The 22317-nt window shown below is 60.1% G+C and overlaps 2 protein-coding genes across 3 annotated transcripts in view; one reads left to right on the top strand and one right to left on the bottom strand.

The window, feature by feature from the left end:
• LIG1 (DNA ligase 1) overlaps window positions 1–7280 on the top strand; it is a gene marked incomplete at its 5' end in the record, with an annotated part of 8674 nt that extends 1394 nt beyond the window's left edge. Inside the window, 18 exons of the mRNA XM_083814825.1 lie at window positions 2840–2896; window positions 3000–3172; window positions 3268–3434; window positions 3527–3603; window positions 3698–3789; window positions 3915–4014; window positions 4520–4605; window positions 4703–4818; window positions 4912–5007; window positions 5101–5211; window positions 5326–5397; window positions 5467–5611; window positions 5699–5781; window positions 5865–6017; window positions 6099–6152; window positions 6236–6379; window positions 6467–6559; window positions 6660–7280. Coding sequence (XP_083670951.1) covers window positions 2840–2896; window positions 3000–3172; window positions 3268–3434; window positions 3527–3603; window positions 3698–3789; window positions 3915–4014; window positions 4520–4605; window positions 4703–4818; window positions 4912–5007; window positions 5101–5211; window positions 5326–5397; window positions 5467–5611; window positions 5699–5781; window positions 5865–6017; window positions 6099–6152; window positions 6236–6379; window positions 6467–6559; window positions 6660–6740 — 1900 coding nt within the window. The 3' untranslated portion in view covers window positions 6741–7280. The remainder of the gene's footprint in view (window positions 1–2839; window positions 2897–2999; window positions 3173–3267; window positions 3435–3526; window positions 3604–3697; window positions 3790–3914; window positions 4015–4519; window positions 4606–4702; window positions 4819–4911; window positions 5008–5100; window positions 5212–5325; window positions 5398–5466; window positions 5612–5698; window positions 5782–5864; window positions 6018–6098; window positions 6153–6235; window positions 6380–6466; window positions 6560–6659) is intronic.
• Window positions 7281–7430: 150 nt separating this feature from the next.
• Window positions 7431–15513, bottom strand: LOC310888262 (deep-sea actinoporin Cjtox I-like). Of its 2 annotated transcripts, XR_014575870.1 has the most exons (3): window positions 14986–15513; window positions 7740–13911; window positions 7431–7709 (listed from the first exon to the last, which is right to left on the bottom strand). XR_014575870.1 is itself a non-coding variant. In XM_083814845.1 (2 exons), exons 1-2 carry the CDS (start codon window positions 15270–15272, stop codon window positions 13464–13466), a joined length of 735 nt encoding a protein of 244 aa, XP_083670971.1. In that variant the 5' UTR covers window positions 15273–15481; the 3' UTR covers window positions 11633–13463. The 2 variants fall into 2 exon arrangements, 1 of the variants encoding a protein (XP_083670971.1); XM_083814845.1 differs by lacking the exon at window positions 7431–7709 and having other exon boundaries at window positions 11633–13911; window positions 14986–15481.
• Between the last annotated feature and the right edge of the window lie 6804 nt (window positions 15514–22317).

Here is a 22317-nt window from a genome sequence, read left to right as displayed (position 1 = left end):
GGGATGGGGGGACGGGGGGACGGGGGGACAAGGGGGCCACTGGGACCTGGGAACTGGGGGACATGGGAACAAGGGGCCACGTGACCACGGCGACACGTGACCACGGCGACACTGCCCCCCCACCCCCGCCCAGCGCTGCCCCTTGGGCGGCACCTCCCGCCCCGCACAGCCCCCCCCCACCCCAACCCCCCCCCACCGGCTCCCCCGCTCCGGACTACATCTCCCAGCAGCCCCCGCGCGCCGCTCGCCCCGCCCCCGGCAGTGACGTCAGCCGCTCGGATTTTTTCCCCGCGAAAAGCGGCGGCCATGCAGCGGCGGATCACGTGAGCGGCGCGGCGCCGGACCCCCCCCTCCCCCCTCCCCCCTCCCCCCCTCCCCCCCCCCCCCCCCCCGGTGCCGGCCGTGACCGCCCCCCCCCCCCCCCCCCCCCCTCCCTTCCAGGTCCTTCTTCGGGCCCCCCCGGGCCGCGGACGGCGCGCCGCCCCGTGAGTGGGGGTCTGGGGGGGGGCGGGGGGATTTGGGGGGGGGGCAAAATGCTGGGGGGAGGGGGGGGGTCGGGGGTGCTGCCCCCCCCCCCCCTACGAGGTCCTCCCCCCCCCCCCCAGGGCTCCCGCCCGGCAGCAGGGGCAGGGCCCCCCCCCGCGCCCCCTCCCCCTCCTCGGAGCCGTCGGCGGAGCCCCCCGGGACCCCCCCGAGGAGCCGGAGCCGCTGGAACGAGGGGACCCCGATGGGCGGGGGCCGCCCTCCCCGGGACCCCGGTCAGAGACCCCCGGTGACCCCCGATGCCCCCCCCCGTACCCCCCCGGTGACCCCCGGTGCCCCCCCGGTAAACCCCGATGCCCCCCGGTACCCTCCCGGTAACCCCTCGTGACCCCCGGTGCCCCCCAGTACCCCCCGATGACCCCCGGTGACCCCCGGTAACCCTCGTGACCCCCGGTGTCCCCCCGGTGACCCCCGGTGCCCCCCCGGTGAACCCCGATGCCCCCCGGTACCCTCCCGGTAACCCCTCGTGACCCCCGGTGTCCCCCCGGTGACCCCCCGGTATCCCCCCAGTACCCCCGATGACCCCTGGTAACCCCTGGTAACCCCTCGTGACCCCCGGTATCCCCCGGTAACCCCTCGTGACCCCCGGTGCCCCCCGGTGACCCCCCGGTATCCCCCAGTACCCCCCGATGACCCCGGTAACCCCTTGTGACCCCCGGTGACCCCCCGGTGACCCCCGGTGCCCCCTCCCAAATCCCGCCCCCTCCCCGCCCCCGTCGGTCCCAGTCCCTCCCAGTCCAGCCCCGGCCCTGCTCTGGCACCCCAGTATCTCCCAGTCCTGCCCTAGTAACCCCCCAGTCCCCCCCATGACCACGCCAGCCCCATCCCAGTACCCCCTACATCTTACGCCGTTACTCCCAGTATCCTCCCAGTATCCCCCCAACATCCCACCAGTATCCTTCCAGTATCCTGCCCGGAGCCCCCCAGTACCCCCCCAGTATCCTCCTGGTATCCCCCCAGGATCCCCCAGTACCCCCCCAGTATCCTCCCAGCATGCCCCCAGGGCCCCCCAGCTCCCCCAGTATCCCCCAGTGCCTTCCAGCATCCCTCCAGCTCCCCCAGTATCCCCCCAGTACCCCCCCCAGCTCCCCCAGTATCCCCCCAATACCCCCCAGCTCCCCCAGTATCCCCCCAAAACCCCCCGCAGCTCCCCCAGTATCCCCCCAATACCCCCCCAGCTCCCCCAGTATCCCCTCAATACCCCCCCCAGCTCCCCCAGTACCCCCCCCAGCTCCCCCAGTATCCCCCCAGTACCCCCCCCAGCTCCCCCAGTATCCCCCCAATACCCCCACCGGCTCCCCCAGTATCCCCCAGCGCCCTCCTAGCGCCCTCCCAGTACCCCCTCAGCACCCCCCAGCTCTCCCAGTGCCCCCCACCCCATAACCCCCCCCCCTTCCTCACAGGGCCCCACACCCCCCCAGCCCCCCGGCTCCCCCCAGTGCCCCCCGCCCCGGGGGACGAGGACGGGCCCCCCCCCCCCTCCCCCCCCCCAAGCGCTGCCGCCAGGACCGGGGACCTCCGGCCGCCAGCAGGTGGGTGACAGCACGGCGGGGGGCACCCATGGGTGCTGGGGGTCCCCTGCCGTGCCCCCCCCACACACCCCGTGGTCTCCCCGCAGCCCCCCGCCGCTGGACCCGTCCCAGTACGACCCCGCAGGAGCGGGTACCACCCGCTGCGGGACGCCTGCTGGGGGCCCGGGCAAAGGTGGGGGGGGGGGGAATTTGGGGGGGTGGGGGGGGCTGGGATGGGGTGGGGGTGCTGGGGTGGGGGAGGGGGAAGGGGGGGGGAGGGGGGGATGGGGAGGGGGTAGAGGGGGTGCTGGGGGGGTAATGGGATGGGAGGGGGGGTTGGGGGGGTGATGGGGGGTGGGGGGTGTGATGGGGTGGGGAGGGTGGGGGGTGGTAGGGGGGTGATGGGGGTGGGGGGTGTGGGGGGTTTGGGGGGAGTGATGGGGGAGGGGGTGTGGGGGGGTGATGGGGGTGGGGGGTTTGGGGGGTGGGGGGTGATGGGGGTGGGGAGTGATGGGGGTTGGGAGGTGGGAGGGGTGATGGGGGGCTGGGGGGGGTGATGGGGGGTGGGACGGGGGTTGGGGGGGCTGGGGGGTTGGGAGGGGTGATGGGGCTTGGAGGGGCTGGGGGGGGTGGGATGGGGGGTGGGGGCTGTGGGGGGGGTGATGGGGGGGCTGGGGGGGTGGGATGGGGGGGATTGGAGAGACTTGGGGGGAGTGGGAGGGGCTGTTTGGGCATTGGGGGGGGGGGGTGTCACAACCCAACCCCCCCCCGCCCCCCTTTTTCAGCGTCCCCTACCTGGCGGTGGCTCGCACCTTCGAGCGCATCGAGGAGGCCTCGGCCCGGTGAGACCCCCCCCCCCGGGCCGGGCCTATATTGGGGGGGTGGGTACGGGGTGGGGGGGGGACACGTAACTTATCGCTGACCCCCCCCCCCCCCCCAAACAAGGCTGAAGATCGTCGAGACCCTCAGCAACTTCCTGCGCTCGGTGCTGGCCCTGTCCCCGGGGGAGCTCCTGCCCTGCCTGCGCCTCTGCCTCAACCGCCCGGGGGCCGCCGCCGAGGGGCTGGAGCTGGGCATCGGCGAGAGCCTCCTCACCCGCGCCCTCGCCCAGGCCACCGGTACGGACCCCCCCACACCCCGGGGGACCCCCCCGTGACCCCCCATCATCTCTTTAGATGATGGGGGGGTGACGGTGGCGATGCCCCCCCCCCAGGCCGGCAGCTGGCGCAGATCCGCGGCGAGGCGCAGGCCAAGGGGGACCTGGGGCTGGTGGCCGAGAGCAGCCGCTGCACCCAGCGCACCGTGGTGGCCCCCGCCCGCCTCAGCGCCGCGGGGGTCCTGGGCAAGCTGCGGGAGATGGCCGCCACGTCGGGCAACGCCGTGAGTGTGGAGGGGAGGGGGTCACCCCCGTTGCGCGCCCCCCCCCAAAGCCCCCCGGGACCGGGGTGCCAGCGGGGCTTTGGGTTTCGCAGTCGGCCAGCAAGAAGATCGCCATCATCAAGGGGCTCTTCGTCGCCTGCCGGCACTCGGAGGCGCGCTACCTCGTGCGGTGAGGGTGGGAAGGGGGGGGTTACAGGGTGGGGGGGGGTCACAGCGTGTGGGGGCCGCCCCCCAGAACCTCCCGGCGTTGCCCCCCCCCGCAGGTCGCTCAGCGGGAAGCTGCGCATCGGGCTGGCCGAGCAGTCGGTGCTCACCGCCCTGGCGCACGCCGTGGCGCTCACCCCCCCGGGGCAAGGTGAGGCCCTCGGGGGCACCCCCGGGGGACATCTTCTGGGGGGGGGAGACGACAGACGGACACCCCCAGTTGGTGACGCCGTGGCTGTGCGTGTCCCCCCCCTCCCCGTCCGCCCCGAACCGCAGGGTGGCCGCCGGCCGTGCTGGACGCCGGGCAGGGCATGGCCCCCGAGGCTCGCAGGGCATGGCTGGAGGAGCAGAGCCGCATCCTCAAGCAGACCTTCTGGTGAGGTGTCCCCCCCCCCAGCCCCCCCACCCCGGGGTCCCCGTTTTGTCCCCCGGGGTCCCCTTTTGTCACTTCGGTCCCCTTTCATCCGCCGGGGCCCCCTTTGCTGTCCCCTTTTGTCCTGGGGCCCCTACTGGGAGGGGGTCTGGTGGGTAGCAGTGCCAGGCCATTGGCCCCCCCCCCCATTTGGCACCGTTAATTACCCCTGCCCCAGCACCACAGGCTCATTAGGACCAAGGAGACGCGGTGCTCGCAGTCCTGCTCTTCCTCCCTCCCTCCTCTTCCTCCTGTTGGGGCTTGGCCTGAGTCCCCAGGGATGGGGAACAGCTGCCCAGCGCCCCCCTTTTTTTGGGGACACGGGGACGGGGGGGGGACACGGGGATGGGTAAGGGACATGGGGACAGGGAGGGGATGTGGGGACAGGGAGGGGACAGGGGGACGGGTAAGGGACACGGGGACGGGGGGGACACGGGGATGGGGGGGGACACCGGGGCTGTCCCCGCAGCGAGCTGCCCGACTACGCCGCCATCGTCCCGGCGCTGCTGGAGCACGGGCTGGAGCAGCTGCCCCAGCACTGCGGCATCACCCCAGGTACCACGGGGTGAGGGGGGGTCCGAGGGTCTTGGGAGGGGGTTTTTTTGGGGGGGGGGGGCGGCCTCATCCTGTTCCTCCCCCCCCCCCCCCCCAGGTGTCCCCCTGAAGCCCATGCTGGCCCAGCCTGCCCGCGGCGTCGGGGAGCTGCTGAAGCGCTTCGAGGAGGCAGCGTTCACCTGCGAGTATAAATACGACGGCGAGCGAGCCCAGGTGAGGCCTTGCGGGTTCCTGGGGGGTCCCTGGGGTGCTGCCCCCCCCCACCCCGTTCATCACCTCCATGCCTCGCGTTCCCCCCCCCCCCAGATCCACGTCCTAGAGAACGGGGCCGTCTTCATCTACAGCCGCAACCAGGAGAACACCACCGCCAAGTACCCCGACCTCGTGGACCGCATCCCCAAGGCAGGTGGGGGGGAGCCCTGGGGGAATCGGGGGGGGCTCGTTTTAACGCTGAGCACCAGCCCCCCCCCCCCCCCCGCCTTCCCGTTCCCCCAGGTGCTGAAGCCTGGCGTGCGCTCCTGCATCCTGGACGCGGAGGCCGTGGCGTGGGATCGGGCCACGAGGCAGATCCAGCCCTTCCAGGTGCTGATGACGAGGAAGAGGAAGGTGAGAGCAGGGGGCAGGGACGTGGGGGGGGGGGGGGCAGCGTCCAGCTAGCGCCGTGACACCCCCGTTCCCCTTCCCCCCTACCCCACAACGTGCGTCCCACCCCCGCCGCAGGACGTGGACGCCGCCGCCATCAAGGTGCAGGTCTGCCTCTACGCCTTCGACCTGCTCTACCTCAACGGGGAGGTGAGTGCGCGGCCCCGGGGGGGTGACATTGAGTCTCCTGGGGGGTTGACACCGCGTCCCCCCCCCCAGCCCCTGGTGCGGCAGCCCCTGGCCGCGCGGCGCAAGCTTCTGCGGCAGTCCTTCGAGGAGGTGGAGGGCGAGTTCGTCTTCGCCACCGCCGCCGACACCCGCAGCGCCGAGGAGGTCTCGGACTTCCTCGACAAGGCCATCAAGGGTGAGCGAGGCCCCCGGGGGGCGCGGGGTCGGCGTCGCGTGTGTGTCCCCCCCTCCCCTTCCCTGGGTGACGATGGGTGCCCCCCAGCCTCCTGCGAGGGCCTCATGGTGAAGACCCTGGAGGCGGACGCCACCTACGAGATCGCCAAGCGGTCGCACAAGTGGTTGAAGGTGAGCGGCGGGACCCCCCCTCCGGGTTTGTCCCCGTGTGTCCCCCCCCCGTGTCTCTGAGCCCCCCCCCACCCTCTCTCCAGCTGAAGAAGGACTACCTGGATGGGCTCGGGGACACGCTGGACCTGGTGGTCATCGGCGCCTACCTGGGCAAGGGCAAGCGTGCAGGCATCTACGGGGGCTTCCTGCTGGCCTGCTACGACGAGGAGAGCGAGGAGTACCAGAGCATCTGCAAGGTGCCCCCCTGGGGCCACCCGCGGGCTTGGGGACGTCGCAGGGGGGGACCTTCCCGAACCCTTCCTCGTCCTCCCGTGCAGATCGGCACCGGTTTCACGGAGGAGAGCCTGGAGAAGCACTACGGCTTCCTCAAGGTGTGGAGCGCTGGAGAAGCGGCGCCGCGGGGGACGAGCGCCGGGGCCGGCTCCTGATGCCCTCCCTTGGTGTCGCCCTCCAGGAGCACGTCCTGGCCCAGCCGCGTCCCTACTACCGCTGGGACAGCGGCGCGGCCCCCGACCGCTGGCTGGCGGCGGTGCAGGTCTGGGAGGTGAAGTGCGGGGACCTCTCCATCTCCCCCGTCTATAGGGCAGCCGTGGGGCTGGTGAGCGGGGCAGGAGGACGCGGGGCGGGGGGGGGGGGTCCTTGTGTTCGGCCCCCGTGGCGTCTCAGCCCTGCGGGTGTCCCCAAGGTGGACGAGGAGAAGGGCATCTCGCTGCGCTTCCCCCGGTTCCTGCGTGTGCGGGAGGACAAGAAGCCGGAGGAGGCCACCAGCAGCACCCAGGTGCCGGGGAGGGGACGGGGAGGGAGCCTGGGTGTCCCCGCGCTGGGGGGGGACGCAAGAAAAGGGGGGGGTGTCACCGCCTCCCCTCCCTGTCCTGCAGGTGGCCGAGCTGTACAAGAAGCAGCAGCAGATCCAGAACCAGCAGCAGGCAGAGAAAGGGGAGGACGAGGAGTTTTACTGAGATACCACGGCCCCCGTAGGGTCCGTCCCCCCCCAGGGCCCCCCTACCGTGGGGGGGGGCACGAGGTGGGGACCCTGGGGCCTGACCTTGCTCTGTCCCTGAGGGCATGCGCGTGGCTACCCAGGGGACAGGGACCCTGGGACTTGGTGTCACCCCGGGCAGGGCCAGCTCCCTGCCCCTTTACCCCCCCCCCCAAGACCCCCCTGCCTCCCCCTTTTGGGGGCCCCTGCATGCTTCCCATCAGGGACAGGGATGCTGGAACGCGGCCATCCTCCGTCCCTGGTGTCCCCATGTCCCCCTCCTCCGGCAAGGGGACCCCCAGGGCATGACCCTGCCCCGTCCCCGTGTGCTTCTCCCCCACTGCGGTGGCCGGGGGCCGCCGTCCACCCTTCATCCCCGGGGTCCCCAAGTGCTTCCCCTCCAGCACCGGGGTCCCCCCGATGTGCCTCTCACGGACAGCACCCCCTCACCCCCATCCCCTCTGCTACCGTGTCCCTAAGAAGCTGCCCCTAATAAAGCCAGGGGCTGGTTTGTTTTTTTTTTCCTACTTCCTTTATTTGCTGCTGGTTCCCGGAGCTGGGGGGGGGGCTGGCATGGGGCTGTGCTGCTTCTCACCACCCCACAACCCGTTCCTCCTCACCTCCTAGTTTTGCTGCCCCCCTATTTACCCCCCTGCCCCACGATTCCTGCCTAAGCCGTATCCCCTTATCCCTGCCCCGTATCCCCTTATCCCTGCCCCATGCCCTCCCCCACCCCATGTTCCACCTCGTGCACCTGCCGGGCTCCAGAGCCCTCTGGGATCAGTGGGGACTGTCCCAGGGGGGCTTCTAGCAGGGACCGGGTCCCTCTTGGGACCCGGGCTCGGTGGGGCCAGCGGGGACGTGGCGGGGACGCGATAGGGTCTTGGCTCAGGGGTTGAGGGGACTGCACGCTTCCATGGGAAAATGGGTGCTCGGTGGGACTGTGCACCTCTGTAGGGTGCTCTGTGGGACTGTGCACCTCTATAGGGTGCTCTGTGGGACTGTGCACCTCTATAGGGTGCTCTGTAGGACCACAGCCCTCCATGGGGTGTTGGAGGGCGCTGCGCACCTCTGCGGGTTGTGTGCTTTGTGGGACCAGGACCCCCCTGGGTTGCTCTGTAGGGCGACGCACCTCTAAGGCGTGCTGGAGGGCACCCCGTGCCTCCGCGGGGTGCTCTGTAGGACCAGGGGCCTCCACGGGGTGACGGAGGGCGTGTGGGCACCCGGTCACTGGGGGGCTTCCTGGTGCCGTCATCCCCTTGTCCTCCCCTCCCCAATATCGCTTTCCTCCCGCTTCCATGGAGCGTGGGACGCACGCCTTTGGGGTGCAGAAGATGGGGGCGCAGGGGGTCCCTTCTGTATTCCCCAGGGCCCGGGAGGGGGACAGCCAGTCCCTTTTGTGTCCCCCGGGTTATGGCGTGGGACACCCGGTCCGTCCCGCGTCGTTGGGATGCGGGGTGGGGGTGCGTGGTCCCCCCCTGTGCCTGCACCCCAGGGTGCATCCTCCCCAGGTGCTCTCACCCCTTTGTGTCTCTGCCAGCAGCCTCCCTGCAGGTTTTTTTTTTGGGGGGGGGAAGGGGGAGAGGGTGTTTGTTGGTTTTTATTTTTCTGAGGTTTTCCCAGGTGCTTCCACCACTGCCCTACAGGCACCAGCAGTCGCCCCCCCGTAAGGGTTTGGGGTGGAAGGTCCAATTCAATGGCTGGTGCCACCAACGTAGTTTTTTGGGTTTCTCGACCACAGGAAGGTCTGCGTGGCACCGAGCCTGACGGGGAGCACTTTTCTACAAGGGGGGGAAAGGGAGTTTGCCCAGTAGTTAGCAGGGCTGGTTCGCAGGGTTTTAAACTGGATTCGAAGCGGGAGAGGGACAAAACCAGGCCCAGGGCGGAAAGTAGAGTTGTGACCCTGGACATCAGGAGAGCGAACTTTGGCCTCTTAGGGGATCTATGGGGAAGAATCCCGGGGGTTAGGGACTTGGGGGTGGTCCAAGGCAGCTGGTCAGTAAAAGCCGCATAAGCCTCCACCGTGAGGGTGGTCCCAGCCCCTTGGCCATCCAGCACAAGTGGGACGCCACGAGCACGCCCCAAGGTGACTGCGGGCAGGGCTTTGTCGTGGCCGTTGTCGCTGCCGTCCTCCGTGGGGCTTGCCCGAGGGAAGTCCCATCCCCTTCGCCTCTTCTGCCCCTCATCTGGGGCCTCCTCCACCCCTTGAGCCCCAAGCATCCCTCTACCCACGGCAGCCCGCGAGCACTGCAGGAGCCTCTCGGAGTGCTCTGAGGATAATCTCCTGCTCCAGGCACGTGGAATAATGGCTGGAGGGGACTTACTGGAATTAAAGCTTTGTCCGCGTATTAAAAGAAGGTTTAGCACCGAGGAAAATCCCAGGGTGAGACCCAGCAGATATGCAAGGGGTCTGTTCCTGATGGTCCCCTCGGCAGCATAACCTGGAGCCTTACATGTTGGTAGCGCCAGGGGAGCTGGGTGTGCTGACCCTACGTAGCACGGAGGGTGGAGCGAAGACGCCGTGCCCAGGCTCTGCGCTATCGCTGCAGGGACGGGGAACCCGGTGATACGATGGAATTGATCGGCTGATAGCCAAATCATGTCCTCTGGGTGAGCTTTGCTCGTTATAATCTCATTATAATGCCGAAACACACCTCCGCTCCAAAGGCTACCCGCCTCCAGAGTGCGACCATTGAGCACGCGCTCTGAATTTCCCTAAGCCAATGCCTTTAAACATGAAAAAAATTTATACCAGTCATAACAAGGGTACGTTTGACTGGAGTCACTCAAGCTCCACCTAAAAGTAGGAAAATAGTATAGGAATGGCTCAAGAGAGAAAAAAAAATGTTAGGGAAGATACCGTCAAGTTGGAAGGACATCAGTGGCTTCTGGGATCAGTCAACAGGTTGAACCTCTCCTCCCCCCCAACAGGGATGCCTGCTGAGTGAGATTCAACCCTTGGGTGTAATGAGTGTTTCCCCAGGAACCCTAACTTCTCTGTAGAGTTGCTTCATAAGTTAATTTATACGTAGTTGGTTGCATCGGTCATGTTCTTGGTATTTGCGCGTGCTTGGCAGTGTTCTCATCACCAGGAATCCAAAAGAATCTGTACTCCTGTTGCTTTAATAAATGACAGCAGTGATTACCCTACTAGGCTGAAAGGGTGTCGCGCTATCTGTGCTCATGATAATTCAATATATTGGATGCAACTGGACTCAGTGCTGAACTGGGTGTCGCTCAGAATCTAAGCCCAGCCGCCCCCAGCCCCTCTGGTACCTGAGGGCAAGCTGGAACGCAAGGGGGTTTAGGTCCTGCCAAACTTCTTTACCATTTAACATGAGAAGTTATTACAGAAACCAACCAGAGAAGCGTTACTGGAGCTGGAGAGCTCTCCATTCCCATCCGGAAGAAATCAAGCAGGGAAGGCAGGAAAGAGGCATGGCTGAGCAAGGACCTGCTGGTCAAAGTGAGGTGCAAGAAGGAAACGCACGGGCAGTGGGAGCAGGGACACCCGGCCTGGGAAGAGTCCAGGTGTGCTGTCCGGATGTGCAGGGATGGGATCAGGAAAGGTACAGGCAGAACTGAGCTTGGCAAGGGGTGCAAAAAATAGCAAGAAGGGTTTCTGTAGGTACGTTGCTCAGAAAAGAAAGACCAAGGAGAGTGCGCTCCCTCTGAAAAATGTGAAGGGTGAACTGGTGGTGTGGTTTAACCCGGCCGGCAGCCCAGCACCACACAGCCGTTCGCTCACCCTCCCCCCCTACCTCTCCGGGATGGGGGAGAGAAACGGGAAAATGAAGCCTGTGGGTTGACATAAGACAGTTTATTAAGTTTATTAAGTTTATTATCCCGGCTTCTCTCCTGGGCACCTGGGTGCGTGTGACCTCAAAACATTTGAAACTGGTGAATTCCCCTCTCCAACGACAAAAAGGGGCTCCAGAGAGCCCCTGCTCCTGCACCCCAAGGTGCTTGGACCCAGAAGGTCTCCACTTCTGTGCCTCTGCGGGGAAGGAGCGTGGTGAGGAAGAAGAGGGGAGGTGGGGATGGGTTCCCTGCTGTAGGCGTTGGCTGCTCCGGATACCGATGGTCAAAGCTGGGGTGACCTGGGGGCACAGCTCATGTGGGGAATAGAAATATGGGGTGCTGGCGACCACGGCGTTGGGGCAGCCCCTCACCTGCACCCTCAGCATCCAGAGAACGCCAGGAGACAGCCAGGGTCCTCACCAGCCCGGAGAAGAAGCCCTCAAGCAGGACATGGGACAGGACCTGTCCCTTTCCTGGCTGTTGGGGATGGGACACTGCTCTTATCCTGCCTTTGTTTACACCGTTGGGGTTTGATGACGAAATGTGCTGGCGACGTGAGGCACAGGGGCTCCACAGGCTTGGGAACTTGGGGAGTGGTGGGCATGGGGGTTGCAGGACAGGGATGATCACAGGCAACCTGTGGGAGGCAGGATAGGGATGGTACCACCAGTCCTACCCAGCGAGGACAGAGATACTCCACTGCAGCACCTCCTGCAGAGGTGATGCTCTTCTGGAGAGTCCTGCCACACTCGCAGGCTGCACAGAAATGGAGCCACGGCAGATCCAGAGGCTGTGATGACTTGTAGGGCTGTGACGACTTGTAGGGCTGTGCTGCACATCGCAGGAAGCTCAGGCTGGGCTGGGGCTTTCTGTCCTGCCACCCCCGTGGCATTAGGCATCAACGGGCTACCAGAAGCCCCATGGTGGCTTTCACTCTGCTCCTTGCAGGTGGCAACAGGTTTCACCTTGCCAAAGGGAAAAACCTCTCTGAAGCACTGAAAAACTCATGGGTTAAGCTAAGAACGGGGAGATCCCCCACCAGTTACTCGCATGGGCAAAACAGATGCAGCGTAGGTAAGAGTCCTCTGATTTATTGCCGACGAATGACAGTAGAGAGCGGTGGGGACTGAAAACAAACGACAAACACATTCCCCCATCATCGGCCTCATTTTGCCTCGTCCCCCCAAGCAGTGCCCAGGGATGGGGGAACGGGGGCTGCGGTCAGTCCGTAACGCTTCGTCTCCGCCGCTCCTCCACAGTCACTCCCTGCCCCCGCTCCAATGGGGGGGGTCCCTCCCCCGGGATGCCGTCCTTCCAACCTGGTCCTGCGTGGGCTTCCCACAGGCAGCAGCTCTTCAAGATCTGCTCCATCACGGGTCCTCAACAGGAAACAGCTCCCCCCAGACCCCTGCTCCCGCGGGGGCTCTCCATGGGCCGCAGCCTCCTCCAGGCCACATCCACCTGCTCCACCGGGGGCTCCTCCACGGGCTGCAGCGTGGAGATCTGCTCCGTGTGGGACCCGTGGGTGCAGGGGGACAGCCTGCTCCACCAGGGGCCTCTCCACAGGCTGCAGGGGAACTTGTGCTGCGTGCCTGGAGCACCTCCTGCCTCCTGCTGCACTCACCTTGGTGCCTGCAGGGTTCTTTCTCTCTCACTTTGTCTCATTTCTGCTGCTGTCCCTTTTCTACCTGTCTAGAACTGCCTTGTCCCCAGCATGGGTCTCTTCTCGCAGAGGCCACCCCCGCAGCCTCCCTGTGCTAAGGAAGCCCAGTACAAGGAGGGTTGCTTTTTTTTGTTGTTGTTGTTGCTTTTTGTTCGCTTGCTTGCTTTTTCCGAGGAGGAATTTGTGGGGGTTTTGCTGTTCGTTTCACTTCGTCTTTGTGGTTGTTTTTCTAACGTCACAGCCAGTGCCGTGTGAGATTTAAAGGAGGGGGAAAAAGGGCGAGGGAAGGGAAGCAGAAAACTCCCTTTTGTCCCAGCAGCTGCTGCCTGGGGAAGGGGTGGTGGAGCAGGGTGCTGGGAAAGCAGAGAGGAGGAGCTCGGCTGAAGCACAAAAACAATGCCCCCCTTCCAGGAAACCGTGACGTGCTTTCTGCTTGCCTGGGCTCCAGCGCAGCAGGCTCCACCCGACGCTTCCTCTTCCAGCGTGCATTTATTTATACGTTGGCCTGGACGCAGCGTTTTGCAAAAGCCAGCCCCTCTCACCCTCCTCTTTCTCCTGCGTTGCCTGACTTCTGGGAAGGAGGCACTGGAGATCAGCGTGCGCCTCCACCCACGGGCAGCGTGGTGGGGAGCGGGCGGAGGGGACGTGCCAGAGGCGATTTTGGGCAGGCGTTTTCCTACCGTGCAAGGGGCAAAGTTGAAATGGTGCCCAGGGGCTGCAGGGGTGGCACAGATAGATGCCCCCTGCTGACAAGGGTCGCTCCTTGTGGCACGGGCTGAGCCACAGAACCGGAGCTGTCCCCAGACATCCCAAACAGAGCCGGGATGGCTGCCTGAGCTAGGAAAAAAAGCACGGGGCAGAGCAGAGGGAGGACGTGGTGGCAGGGGGGTGTCACTGCATCTTGCTGCAACGCTGTCTGTAGGCATCCTTACCCACACGCTAAGCGTCTCTGCAAGGAGGAGGATATATGCAGCGTACAAGGGTAAGGGCATTGTTTATTAGTTATCACCCATAAGCGTGAGTTAGTGCTTTGCAAGCTGCTGTTAGCTTATTGGCAAAGTCACCGGAGCTGTAGGCCAGCTAGGAGGGAGCAGGCTGCTGGTGGTGCTATCGTCTCCCACCAGATTTATCATCAGACACCACCTGTGACCACCAAAGAGGCAGCACAGTGAGATCTCTACCTCCGTCCTTGATGAAAAATCTGACGAGGGAGGCTTTTGACAGCAAAGGCGTCTTCACTCACATGTCCTTGGAATAGGGTGGGGGATCTGTATCATCTACCTGGACTTTCAGGATCGCTTTCCCACTGTTGGACATCTTGGCTCTGACACGAATATTCCCCAGGGAGACCTCCAGGGTTTCATGCTCGGACTGTAGCTTGGCTCGCTGGAAGAGCGTGGAGCTGCAGTGAGGCCTGCTCTCCATCATACGGGAGAAGACTGCACTGAGGTTTCCCATGTGGTTCTCTGATTTGAAGAGCTCCAGAGCAAACTCGACGTTGTAAAGGATGTAGTCGAAGGGGTTGGAGAACATGATGGCCAGTGAGAAAGAGCTGGCCTTGCAGACCAGGACACCCACACTCCCACGCAGGCTGTATGGAGTCTTTGCAAAAATGCATCTTCCTACGGAGTGTGGGCCGATATCGAAGGGGAGAACGGTCCGGATCTTGCCACTGAAGCAGTAACTCCTGCAGGAAGAGAAGGACCAGAACAAAAAGGGACATGGACGTGCTGGAGAGAGTCCCCTGGAGGGCCACAAAACCGACAAGGGAGGAGAGGCTGAGGGGGCTGGGACAATTTACCCAGGAGAAGACAAGGCTCGAGGGGATCTTGCCAATGTATGTAAATACCTGCAGGGAGCGTGCAATGAAGACAGAGCAGAATCTCTTCAGTGGTGCCCAGGAACAGAAGAAGAGGTAATGGGCACAAAATGAAACACAGGAGGTTCCCTCTGAACATCAGGAAACATCTTTACCATGAGGGTGACTGAGGACTCACGCAGGCTGCCCAGAGACGTGGTGGAGATATCCACTTTTTTATATGTTTTGGGTATCTTTGGAGATACTCAAAATCCCTCTGAACATGGTCCTGGGTTAGTGACCAAAGGAATTCCAGAGGCCCCTGCCAACCTCAAGCAGTCTGTGGTCCTGTGAACCTCTGGCCTTTGCTCTTCTGCCCCACACTGTGGCATTACGGATACCTCTCCCTTTTCACTCCAGAATACACCGAACGACACTTGTCCCAGAAGAAATTCCCCTGATGGCATCCCCGTTCTGTTTCTTACCACCTTTACATTGTTAAGGCGTTTGGTCGTGCTGTTAATAACCGCCCCTGCCCTCCCTGAAAGCTTCAGTGGACCTCAAAGTGCACAAACTGAGCCTTAATGGGAAGGGAATAGGAAAAGAGAGTGGCAAAAGGCAGTGGTAGCACAGCGTAAATGTGTACCGCTTTCTGCTGGTTCCCCCAATCTGGAAGGCATGAGAGCTCATCCTGATGGCCCCAGGTCATCTGGGCAAGGTGGATAAGGAAAGGGAGTCCTCCAAAGGTAAATAGGGAAAGGCTTTCTCAAAGCGCGTGCATCTGAGTAGTGCAGCTGGTGCATACGGAGGAGGGGTCCAGCAGGAGCCGGAGGAACTTGCAGGAGAGAGCTCTGGCACCAGGCACTGAGCTTGCCCCCATTGTTTTCCCGACACCCAAGGCATTTTAAGGAGATTCCCCAGGGGAGGCTGGCGGAAAGCAGCAGGGGAGCAGGGGATGCGCACCTGAAGTCCTCCAGCGTCACTGTTTTGGTGTTGTTGATGATCTCCAAGCCCACACCGCGGCAGACTTCTAGGTTTGCCACTAGGATTTCCAGGTCGGTCTGCAAGTTAGGACAGTTCAAGTTATCATGGGCCTTCTTCCGGGCTGCCATCCTCCCTATGATGATGCCGCAGGAGAGCTGCAGGGCTGTGGAGCAGCGGAGGCTCTGCACTAAGGCAAAAGTGAAACAAGAGGATGGGCAGGGCCACCTCCTCCTGTGGGGGCAGAGAGCATTGCTCCTCCCCAGCATCTGCAAGGCTTCTCAGGGCTGATAACGGGCAGCTCCTGGGAAAGGAAATTGTGGATGGTTCCAAGCAGAGGGCTGCGAATCTCCCGCTCCATCCTCAGCCCTGGTTCTGGAAGCATCTAGCCCTAGAGACTTGCCAGGAATCCATGGCCAAAGTCCCTCGCCTTGGCCAGCCCTGCTGCTGGTGCTCAGAAAACAACATGTGCACCCTCCCACATCCTGCCTAAGAGCAGCAGGAAGCTCGTGCGGGACGAAGTCAGATAGAGCCGCTAAAAACAAGGTCAGGAAATACCTGAGCTTGAAACGGCTGGAGGATGGGAAGCTGCTGGAGGATGGGAAGCTGCATGTGCGAACGCCACACACATCTGTCCTGGTTTTCCTGCTCTCTTCTCGGCGCTCAGAAGTACCCAGAGAGAGAGTTTCACATGTTAATGAGCGTGATTATGCGTGTATAAATAGCGGTGCTTCAATTCAGAGGGTTGCTTGCTTTGAAAAAATCGCCAAGCACCTGATTCTGCAGAATTATATAATTAATTGCTTAATGCAAAGACCTTCACGTGGGTTCTGACTCTGTGTGCTTACCGGCCAGGCGCACTGGGCACAAACCTATGGATAACGCCTGCATGTCCAGCTATATGTCATGCACTTCATCTGTCCTTATTGTCTATCCCGATGTTGTTTGTCCTTGTTGTTGTTTGTCAGGCCGCTGTCCTGACAAGCAGAAGGAGAGCATCAACCAGCTGAACCCAGCTGCAGCAGGGAAACTGTGAACCACATTATTTACATATGCGGCAAAGTCAACTGCCACATGATTTATTGCAAAGCAGCGTGGTTTATTGGCAATGCAACGATTTATTTGCACTGCAATGCAACATGAAATGTATTCCGAGTAATACAATGCAATTTACGGCAGGTCAGCTGAGTGCTGCTGATCTGCCAAGGAAGAACAAAGGAACCTCCTCTGCACCATTCACAGCAGCTCGGGGCCACGCTCTTGGCTTTCTCTCCAGGTTGCCCCATATCCTGCACCCCTTGCTGCTGAGCCTTGAGGTTTGGGCATGTTCTGGGACTGGACACCTGCCAGGGTGTGACTGCGGGCAGCTCGTGGGTGTCCCTCAGTAAGGTGTCAGAACATGACCATGGGCTGTCCCCTCAACGAGCTTGAGGCGGTGACTGACAGCTGCCAGTCATCCTCAGAGTGGACGCAAGCGTGGCCAGTCGGAGAGGGAATGTGCAGCTCCCACATTTCCGTCAGCCAGGTCAGCTGGAGCCAGGCCAGAGCAAACAGCAGCCCTGTTAGAAAGAGCTTCGGGCTCCGCTTTCTGGGCGCTGAGCCAAACATCGGAGTGCTTCTGAGGGTAGAAATTTTCTCAAGCGCCTTCGGTTTCCATTTGACTCAGGGGAAATGAAAAACAGCCCCGAGTCTGTGCTGTGACAGGAGATCAAATAGCAGTGGGGCCATTTCAAACACAAACGGCCTAGGGCTCATTGCAACCCCCTCACGCCTTTTACCTGTTAGCGCACCCCGTGGCAGAGCTTTCCTTTCCTTACCCCTCGGTCCAGAAGAAAAGCAAGGGAGAAAGCAAGGGAGGGTGAAGAGAACCTTTTAGTCCCAATGCCGGATTTGCACAGAGCACAAACCACGCCAAATAACTGGATGCTGATGGGCAGAGGGCAATGGCGTGAGGTGCAGCATGGCTAAGTGGTGGGTCCTGCGCTTTGGTCACAACAACCCCATGCAACACTACAGGTTTTGGGGCAGAGTGGCTGGAAAGCTGTGCAGAGGAAAAGGATCTGGGGGTGCTGGTCGATGCTTTCCTGAAAATGAGCCGGCAGTGTGCCCAGGTGGCCAAGAAGGCCAACGGCTTGCATCAGGAATAGTGAAGGCAGCAAGACCAGGGAGGTGATGGTCCTCCTGTACTCAGCTCTGGTGAGGCTGCACCACGAGTGCTGCATTCAGCTTTGGGCCCCTCGCTACAAGAAGGACATCGAGGCCCTGAAATGTGTCCAGAGAAGGGCTGCGTAGCTGGTGAAGGCTCTGGGACACAAGTCTGATGAGGAGCGGCTCGGAGAACTGGGGTTGTTGAGTCTGGAGGCTCAGTGGAGACCTTATCGCCCTCTACAACTACCTGAACGGAAGTTATGGGAGCTGGGGATCGGCCTCTTCTTGCAGATAACCGGCGATAGGTCCGGAGGGAATGGCCTCCAGTTGCACCAGGGGAGTTTGGGGATGTTCAGTGTAATAACGGGATCAGAAACCTCCTTCACAAAGCTCCAGGTGATTCAACATCTCTGAACACCACGAGAGCAGCAGCATGCCTGCTTGCAGTTTGACGCTAAAGGAGTCCAAATTGCAAGGCTGTTGGCCATTGCAGAAGCTTTCTGGCATGTCATTTTCAATGGCTGGAAATTCACAAAGAAGTTCCTCAGTTACAAATGTCATAAAAGGTACAAAAATCAGTGACATGCATTAGCTACATGACCTCTGTGAGCAGTGCAGGCATGGATGGAGGCTTCCAAAAAGTGCACGCACTCATCTTTTTTTTTTTTTTCTTTTTTTCTTTTTTTTTCCAGATCCTGTGACACTACGACTGGTGGTGAATGGCTCGAGTTTCTGTGCTGGGAGAGTCGCAGTGCTCCACAAGCAACTGTGGGGAACAGTGTGTGATGATGGCTGGGACACGGAGGATGCCGCAGTCGTGTGCCGGCAGCTGGGCTGTGGGGTGGTGGCCTCAGCCCCTGGCAGAGCTTGGTTTGGGCGAGGGCATAACACCATCTGGATGGATGACGTGAACTGCACGGAGGGGGGAAGACACCCTCTTGGAGTGCCTGGCCAGGCCATGGGGGGAACACAACTGTGACCATGGAGAAGATGCTGGTGTGGTGTGCTCAGGTAGGGTGTCCCTGTTGGTACGGAAAAGCCTTTGGGCATGCAGGTGTCGTCTCCTTGTTGAATTAGTGCTGCTCTAAGAGTGCGTGCTTGCTGGTGGCTGAGGAGGCAGAGACAAACGGAAAATGAAGATGGAATTTCCTTCAACACAGGCTGAGTGTTGAACACTGCATTGCTGGTCTCGGCCATCTTTCCAGTGTTGATGCTGGTCTGTGGGGTTGTTCTGTGCCTGAAGAGGAGGCAAATGCGAAGCAGGGCTTTTAGTCCCCTTCCAGGTGAGCTCTGTCATGGATGAAGAGGGAAATGAAGTCTCCAGAAGGGTATGGTTGGAAGTAGGCTTGCTAAAATGTTGATGTCAGCATACTTTGGGCAGATTTCTTTCCTGTGGCTCATACTGAAAGGGACTTCCTATTCTGGTTTGAGTCCTTCGGTTCCTTTTGATTTTCTCTTTCTATCCACTGCTCCCCTTTCACATTAACATCATATTTCCAGCTGGGTTACTGATGCTCTTGGTGGTGGGACGGTCCTTCAAGTGGAGCACCTCCTCAAATCCTCCTCTTCTCTCCGTTGCCTGCTCCACTTGTTCATTAAGCAGGAGCTCTGAGCTCTGCTCTGTGGGCTCCCAGCTCCCCCTTGGGAAGGACGCTGGGGATATTTCATCTTTATCCAGCAGCTGAGAAAGGATCAGGAACTGTGCCTGAGTTTTTAAGGATGTCGTGGAGACTCCTGGAAACCAGGGTTGAGTGGTTGGAGACGCCTGTGTTGAACACCTGCATGTTTTCTTTGCAGAGATGAGGGATGGGGTTGGGTACGATGCTGCTAGTTTTACCAGCGCTGTCCTCTAGCTCTTTCACCTCAGGAAAAAGACAGGAGAGTGGGAAGGCACCAAGACTGACCAGCTCCAAAGGGTTGGGTTGGCCAGAGGCGTTCCCATGAGTGGTGTGCTGGAGTCCAAAAGAACATGCCCGTCTATCTCACCCATGGGAGGGTCACTCCTAGGCCCATGTGTGACCCAACCAAGGAGACATCTTTTCCAGGTTGCATCCTGTTTCTTTGCCAAATGCTGAAACCATGTGTTGAAAAGAATGCCATCTGTAGAAGAGATCATCCCATGCTGATCTCTTCCTTCTGCTGTGTTCCCAAACATTTCTGTGTTGTCCTTGGAGGTCTTCTGGTGCCCCTGAGAGCAGAGAGCTCTGACACAAGAAGGGCTTGGAAGGCGTGGAGATGGGAGCTAGCCACGCGGAGGGATGCTGGCTGGGGGTTTAGGCAGCACTGGTGATAAAAAGAAGTGCTGGGTTCTCCAGTGGCTAGTGATGCAGCCCTTCTCACACAACCCAAAACAGCTGCTTGGAAGCATCAGAGAAAGCCTCAGCGTGGGGACTCAGACTGTGATGGCTACGGTGGCTGTGATAAGCTAAAAGCACGAACACCTGGAAGGCAGGGGGGGAGAGGAGGTGAGTAGGAACCAGAACGCCTGCTGAGTCGTAGGGGCTTAGAGGATGAAGGCTTGGAATGCCCAGAGATGACTGAATCTAGAAAACAGAAGATGACTTTTGTTACAGGTAGGAACGCACCCTATCGCAGGCACTTTGAGATGATGGATACGTTGGTCCTGCTGTCCGCTAATGAGCAGGATAATGGTCATTACCCTTGTGACCTAGTGACCCTAAAGAGGTCAGGGTAATGGAGAAGTCCCTCTCCAGAATGCAGGCAGCCTTTGCAGAATTAGCTTTTCTTTGTTCTTGTTCCTGAAGCTGCGGTTCTCACCCGCTTTGACACAGCGTTATCTTCTTCCTAGGAAGCACAGTTCCCTTCTCAGCATTTTCCTGGCATGGTTTAGAAGAGTTCAGCTGCAGGGTCCTCACCCATGGCTGGCCAGTGACCTTGTGCTGCTGCAGAGCTTCCAGTCCTTCATCTGCTCGGCAAAAGGATGATTCTGGAAATTTCCCTGTGTTGCTCCAGTTCGATGTGAGCTGGATACATGGCCAGGGTGGTTCAGCTGGCTCTTTGCAGGGGGTTGGGAAGTGAGATAGGGGAGCCCACCGGTGTGGTGGGCCTAGTAGTCCATCCACCACCCAGCAGCTCCTCGGGTTTTAAGTTTGAATCTACAATCAGCCCGTCATGCAATTTACATACTTTTGTTTAAAGGGTGAAGAAATGGGATCCAGGCACCTTAGTCAATGAGTCTAGAAACACCGGGGCAAGTAAGGGTACCTTGCGAAAAGAAACTCACACACATGCGTAGGTCCCCAAAATGTCTGAGCTTGGAGCGTGCAGTTTACACACGTGCACTTTATAGCCTGTCCCCAAAAGTCTTTTTTAGTGTCATTTGCAAATGGGCCTTGGGGTAACCCCAGAACATGCCCTGCTGTCCCAGGATGCTGTCCCTTCTCTGTCACATTGCCTTCTCTGTGGGGCGATAAATGAGGGCATGACCCTTGCTAACAGACAGACATCGCTGTGGGAGTTTCATTTTTATGTCTCTTGAGTATCACTGCAGCGAGGATCCCACGGGAGGCAGCTTCTTCAGGAGGCTCAGGGGGGAGGTTCAGTGTGGGGGACAACAAAGGGTGAGCAGATGAAGGGGAGTTCGTGTCTGGGCAGGCTCAGAATGGGGAGGGTTTTTCTTCATGACCTGCTCCCACATTCCCTGTCCTCTCTCGCTTAACCATTTCTGAAGCCATGCAATTGCCAGTATTGGGGCATTTGAACTAAAAAAAGTTAAAGCTGTGAGCTTCCTCTGTCCTTGTTGTGGCTGATGGACTTACTCCGGCTCGAACCGTTCCCTGAGATCTCTTCTTTACCTTTATTATTTACACCAGTTTTCGGTAGATTAATTCGTTGTTGAAAGGGAGAATGAGAGAATTTGTGTGCTGCAGGTTAGCAAAAGACACCGAGATGCAAAAGCTGGGAGGTACAAGATGAGTCTGTGTTAAAAGCCTTGCGGCAGCCGGGGAGAGCTAACCCTGGAGATGCTGGCACATGCAGAGCTCAACCATATGGAAAGGCTCCACGGGCTCAAGCGCAGATGTCTGTGCTGGACTGCTGCTGGTGTCACTGGGAGTGTCAGCAGAGAAAAATGAACCACATGAGAAGTCCCTGACGGTTTCCCTCATCTCACGTTCCAGCCTCTCAGAAAACCATACACACTGCAGTCACGGGGTAATGCGTCTGAGATTGCTTGCTCTTGAATAATGAAGTGATTTCCTGCCATCTAGCTGTACATCGATGAAATGCAACAAAAAGGAGTTGATAGTACAATAAGTCTGGCCTTAATTATGGACAGACTTGTTTATTGGGTTTCTGTTAGGATGTGAAATTTATCAGCTGCAAATATTCACGGGCTGCGATGCAGCAATAGGAAGTGTGGGAAATGTGTGGCTCTGTGTCATGAACGAAAAACGTCTTGGCAGGGACAGCTCTGTTCCTTTGCCAGACAGGAGCTTTTCCAAAAGACATGATGGATAAATGGGGCAAGAGACATCCTTTCATTTCCTTTCAGACAAGCTGCTGCACCTTGTATGTTTTAGTCAGGCTAAATTGAGGAGGAACGGGGAAGGATGGGGTGGGTTATTATACTATCTGCTGAAAGTCTGAAGTGTAAGCACAGGGAAAGGCTCATGGTGCTGTGCCAAAGCATCCCACGGTTCAGAGATCAGTCAGTAAATTCTCTGAATTCACTTAAACTGAGGGTCAGAATCAATGCAATGGGGCACCCATAACCTGGGCATGTTTATAACTGAACCTCAGCAGTTCAGCTATGATTTCTGGAACACCCTTATTCTCTATATGATGCTCCCAGAATGCAGACCGTATTTTATGTGTCTCTTAGTGTGAGGGGTCAGGTTTTATCAACACAATTTCTGATAGTGGCCTTGGGGACAGACAGACTTCAGCTGGAGCAATCTCTTCAATGTACGTAAAGGACCTGCCCCTCAGAATTCCTTATTTTGGCAGGGGAAAGGAGACTTGTCCTCCATCAGCACTGTGGGATTTGTCAGGATGGGGTTTACCTTTGGATATCTATACGGTGAGGCAGATCTTACCTTCAGCCCTGAAGAAAGAGATCTGGAGGTGCTGGTCAACAACAAGTTGAACGTAAGCCAGCAGGGTGCCTGGCAGCCAAGAGGGCAAACAACATTTTGGGATGCTTTT

This window comes from Anser anser (assembly GCF_964211835.1).
Source record: "Anser anser genome assembly, chromosome: 32".
NCBI classification, from domain to species: domain Eukaryota; kingdom Metazoa; phylum Chordata; class Aves; order Anseriformes; family Anatidae; genus Anser; species Anser anser.
This window is presented reverse-complemented; position numbering and strand designations above follow the sequence as displayed.